The sequence below is a fragment of the Lipotes vexillifer genome, unplaced genomic scaffold (assembly GCF_000442215.2).
Source record: "Lipotes vexillifer unplaced genomic scaffold, Lipotes_vexillifer_v1.1 scaffold641, whole genome shotgun sequence".
Taxonomy (NCBI): Eukaryota; Metazoa; Chordata; class Mammalia; order Artiodactyla; family Lipotidae; genus Lipotes; species Lipotes vexillifer.
Genome location: NW_006780658.1, coordinates 2184961 through 2190076, shown reverse-complemented (window position 1 = coordinate 2190076; position 5116 = coordinate 2184961). Strand labels below are relative to the sequence as shown.

Genomic DNA, 5116 nt, shown 5'->3' with positions numbered 1-5116 from the left:
TTCCTGCTGTTTAAAATTATTTGTTTTTTGTAGTCCTTCTTTACAGTTTGAAGCTGCATGGGCTTTGACAAACATTGCATCTGGAACCTCTGAACAAACTCAAGCAGTAGTTCAGTCCAGTAAGTTGATTATTAAAAGACAAAATTGTGATTTTCAAAAAAAAGTTAATTAAAAAACTCAATTCCTAAAAGACTAGAGCTATTTATATTACAAAGTAATTAAGTATTTTGAATTCAGTAACAAATAAGGTAGTTGAAATAGGCCAACTCAAGTATGTTACTTTGATCATCTTGTCCCATTGACTGACATTTTCTATTTCCAGAAATTCATTTGATTCTAAATCTGAGAACATTTTGTAATTATAGTCGTAGTTACATTATTGTGTTTATAGGACATTACAGAAATAAAGGTGTTTTTCCTGTTGCCATACAACCTGTTGGACACTGTTAATGAGATGTCCATTATACATTTTAAAGAAATCTTCTTTTATAAAGTAGTCCTACTTTAGAGAATGGCTTGAAATTTTTTTTCCCACTGTTATAGGATTGATTGTTTTTTATGTTCCAAGAAATGTAAGTGGGAAATAATTATTGAAAGTAATAACTTGAATTATTTTCATAAGTACTATTTGATTCTTCTACTAAACAAAGAAATTAATAATTTTAAAGAAGGTACTTTCAGAATCCCCTTCAAATATGTAAGCAGTATACTTGTCTAAGCCTATTAAAATCTTAAGCACTGTCAAGATTTTGAAAGGGAACAAAAGTGTTATCCAGTGAGGATTTTATTATATAGACACTTGTATTATAATATTACATAGAAAAGAGAATTTCCTTAAATTATAATAAAACTGATTGATTTTGGGGTTTGGTTTTTTTGGTTTTGTTTTGTATAGTTGACTGTTTAGTTAATTTTATGATCTCAAGACAATGTCTTAATCCCTCTTCTTTTCTCTTTTGTGTTCCTTAAAGATTAGAAAGAGGCTTAGAATTTGTTTTAACACTGCTAGTCTGTCTTAATATACCAAAAGTAATGGATAAATGAATTGCTTTTTACTATAAGTAAGCATGATTGATCTACATGTACTCAAATAGCATTTTTCAGAGCAATATCAGAGGGAAGAAAAGAAATAGAAGAATCATTTGTTCAGTTTAGTATTATTCTGTTAAACGTCTCTTTGTTTTGCCTTGTGTTAAGCAACAGAATCATTTTCTGATTCAGAAGGTCTCACGTGGCACAGGAATCACTGGCCTGGCTAAAGACCCATATGATGTTATTTTAAATTTCTATATTCAAAAGTTATTTTAATAATTGGAGTTTTTTAAAATTTGAAGATAATGCTAATCTATAAGGAATTAATTTCTTGAAATTGGAATTAAATCCGGTTTTAACTGTGAATGAAATTTTATCAGCTTAATTTGACATTTGTCTGTGTGTTAAAACTGTCACTTTGATGATGAATAGTCTGCTAGCCAGAAATTTTCCACTACCGTTATTCTAATGAAAATCATTTAATGAAGATATATTTTAAATATATTTTTGATAGGTTTCTTTCTTTTGGGATTTCAGCAAAGAAACAAGTTTGATTTTTGGTTTAGATTATAGTGTTTTCAACCTTTTTCCTTTCAATTTTATTGAAATATAATTGATATATAACAGTATCTTCAAACTTAAATGATAGCTTATGTTTTCCTTCTTCAGATGCTGTTCCACTTTTCCTGAGGCTTCTCCATTCACCCCATCAAAATGTCTGTGAGCAAGCAGTGTGGGCATTGGGAAATATCATAGGTTTGTCTAAAACTTGTAATACTAGTCCAACAATCATTGTTATCATGTACTGTGTAATAAAAATGACTACTAGTAGTTGAAAAGAAAAAGCAATTTGCCTTTTTTAGTACTAGTTTTTATGAACTAGTTTACAGAAATTACAGGTGTTTAAGTATAAACCCATAGTAAACAGAATGAACATTTTTGTTGCTTGTGATACCAGTATATCTCTTTGTATATAGTCAACTCTTAATTATTTGAATAATTATGAAATATGTATGTGATTTAGGTATTTTCCTCTTTCTCCTTTATTATGTTGGTCCATTTTATTCCTCAACTCTCTTACTATCCTAGGAAATAATAAGAAAAAAGGAGATGGCAAAACTTAAACCAAAATTTTTCTCTGTAATAGCAGTTCTGAGAAGAATCTAAATTGAAAATTTTTATATCTCTTGTGGATTTTAGTGCAATGAAGTATAGTAATATTATCCACTATCATCATGAGGTCATCATCATACATGTGGTATCTGTACCTTATATAGGCAGTCTCATTAAATGTTGACCACCATGATTGCCATACCTTCAGGTTTTTTCTGATAAATAATTGTAGGAAGAATAATTAAAGACAATTCCAGTATTTCAAGAATTTGTTTTTTAACTACAGCCTAACTTTACCCAAACTCAAAAATTCAAAAATCTATCCTCCAGTGGAGAATGGAAAAAATCTGCAGTCTGAACTGTATTGTGTACCATGATGTTAAAAGTTATATTTGCCACAGATTTTAAAATTTTTGCATAGAAGTAATCAGTTTTGCTCTGATACACCTCCTCTTTATTACCCTTTTGGGGGCCAAGATGGAAGGTAAGGTATGGTTAGTGCTCCACAATTGTGAGTTTTCAAATGGGAGAATTTCCCTATAAACTGTTCTTGGCATATGGTATATTACTGTTAGGAATGCTATCATTTGTATATCCAGAGTCCCTCACTTTTATACCAAATTGTAGATTTAGAACTATTAGTACAACATCTTGATCTTTGGCTTTTAATTCCAGTGACATTTTAGAATTAATTAGAATACATGGTTGCAAAAAGAACAAGCATTTTATCTTCAAATACCACAGTGCAGGGCAAAGTGTTTTCACTTACGGAATGTAATACTTCAGTGTGGCTTTCATATTACAAATTATAGTGATACTCTAGATAGAGGAAATTAAATTTGGCACTTTTCTCTAGGGCAGTGATTCTCAAACTCTAGCCTGTTATCAAAATTATATTAAGGGCTTGTTAAAACAGAATCTTGGACCCACAGAGTTTCTGTTTCAACAGATTTGGGATAGGGCCCCCAAATCACTATGGGAACCACTGATCTAGGGGTATTGGTTCCCTCTCCCCTGCCTTTTTGAGACATAGTTTCTAAGTGTATAGAGTAATTTATAGTTAATACTCTCTATGCTTTGATATTTTGATAGATGATCATCAGTATAAATTCTACAAATATTTTCTCTGTAATGGTATTTCAATATATCTCTTTATAACGTGAAAGTTTCTTAGAGTACCATTGAGAGAGAAGAGAAAAAGCAAGAATTCTGTGTTCACAAAGTACTTTAAAGCCTTATTGAGGCTTTTAGATGGCATAAAAACATTTTAGGGTGAACAGCATATAAACCTGAATACATGAATAATGTGCAAAAACATCTTAGCACCTTATCTTGCTTCTCTTGGCTCAAAGACCTAAAATGTGAACTAGGTTATTATTGTCTAAAACTTTCACATAAAACAAAATAGTGTACTTGGTTCAAATATAGGAAGTAGCATATTGAACCCAGTGCTTTACGTTTTCTGAGTTGCTTATTGAATGAATAAATCCTTCTTCCTACAGGTGATGGGCCACAGTGTAGAGATTATGTCATAAGTCTTGGAGTTGTGAAACCTTTACTTTCCTTCATAAGTCCATCTATTCCTATAACATTCTTAAGAAATGTTACTTGGGTTATGGTCAACTTATGTCGCCACAAAGACCCACCACCCCCAATGGAAACCATTCAGGAGGTAAGTACTTTTGTTTTTGTTTTCTTTTAAAGTAAAGTAGATACCATTATGTGTATGTTTTTATCTGTGTATATTTTAAAATCTATATATTTCTCTCTTCAGATTCTTCCAGCTCTTTGTGTTTTAATTCATCACACAGACGTAAATGTGAGTAAATGCTTCCCGTCATATATTTTTATATGTATATATGGTTAGGGCTTGTCCCTATGACACAGGGAAGAAAATGACATTATGTCAGTGCACCCTATCAAATTTTTTCATTTCAGGAGCTGCAATACATAGTGGTATTTTATATTTTCTCTGTGTTTACCCATATCACAATATGTAATTTCAGTGAAGAAATCAAGCCTGTTATTTTGGTCTGGGCAATAATGTATGTGCAATGTATGTGCATATATTATATATTAGTGTTGTGAAAACTGACATTGGAAGTTCTTAAAGTTGCCAGTTAGTAATCTCTCTCACTAAGATTTTATCTTTGATTGTTAATGAGCTTCTTATGAAAGCTCGTTTTGACAGCTGGCCATTGAGAGAACACTTACACCTAGTGGTATTATTTTTTGAAAGGTATAAAAGAGAAATATTTGTGCCTTTATGCATGGGTTTGTATTCATATACCATTCTTACACCAAACCATGAATATCAGTTGCTCTTTAATTTCATTTTTACTCTATTAATTCATTTATAATGACTTTGGTAATGGCTTCACTTGGTGTAGAGATAATTGAATATACAAACAAAAAGGAAACAAATCAGTGCAGACTAGATTTTAAACATAATAAATATAGCCTACTCATACTAACACAGAGAGCAAAGAAGAAGGCAACTCAGGAAGTATGAATGAGTGGGAAACTGCCATAACTGCTTATAAATTCAGTCTAGCCTTTATTGTGTTAGAAGAGCTAGGAATATAATGTGTAAAAGAAAATCACATGGATAAAACTAATAGTAACAATCAGAACCTTGTGTAGTTCTTTAAAAACACAGTTTGGTATGATCAGTGTCTGACAAGCTGCTTCATTCCTTCACAGTTTCTAGGGTATTAATACCCTTTTGCCAGGATCCCTGTAAAGATATGGAGCAAATTAAAGTTAGAATTATACTACATCAAGCAGTGACATAATGTGCTTGATTATTCATTAGATGAACATGATCTTTGTCCTAAAGATATTTTTTTCTAGCTCCAGATAGTCTAGGGTGTTTAAAAAACAAACAAGCAAAAAAACCACACATGTAAACAAATTTTGGTTTTGGCTTATTATAGCCAAATTCTTTTTTTTTTTTTTTTTTTTTTTTTTT

At 31.1% G+C, this 5116-nt stretch overlaps 1 protein-coding gene across 1 annotated transcript in view; it reads left to right on the top strand.

The window, feature by feature from the left end:
• Window positions 1–5116, top strand: part of KPNA4 (karyopherin subunit alpha 4) — a 53762-nt gene that overhangs the window by 31590 nt on the left and 17056 nt on the right. The window contains exons 7-10 of the mRNA XM_007454138.1: window positions 34–119; window positions 1702–1788; window positions 3648–3817; window positions 3920–3964. Of these exons, the coding sequence (XP_007454200.1) occupies window positions 34–119; window positions 1702–1788; window positions 3648–3817; window positions 3920–3964 (388 nt within the window). The remainder of the gene's footprint in view (window positions 1–33; window positions 120–1701; window positions 1789–3647; window positions 3818–3919; window positions 3965–5116) is intronic.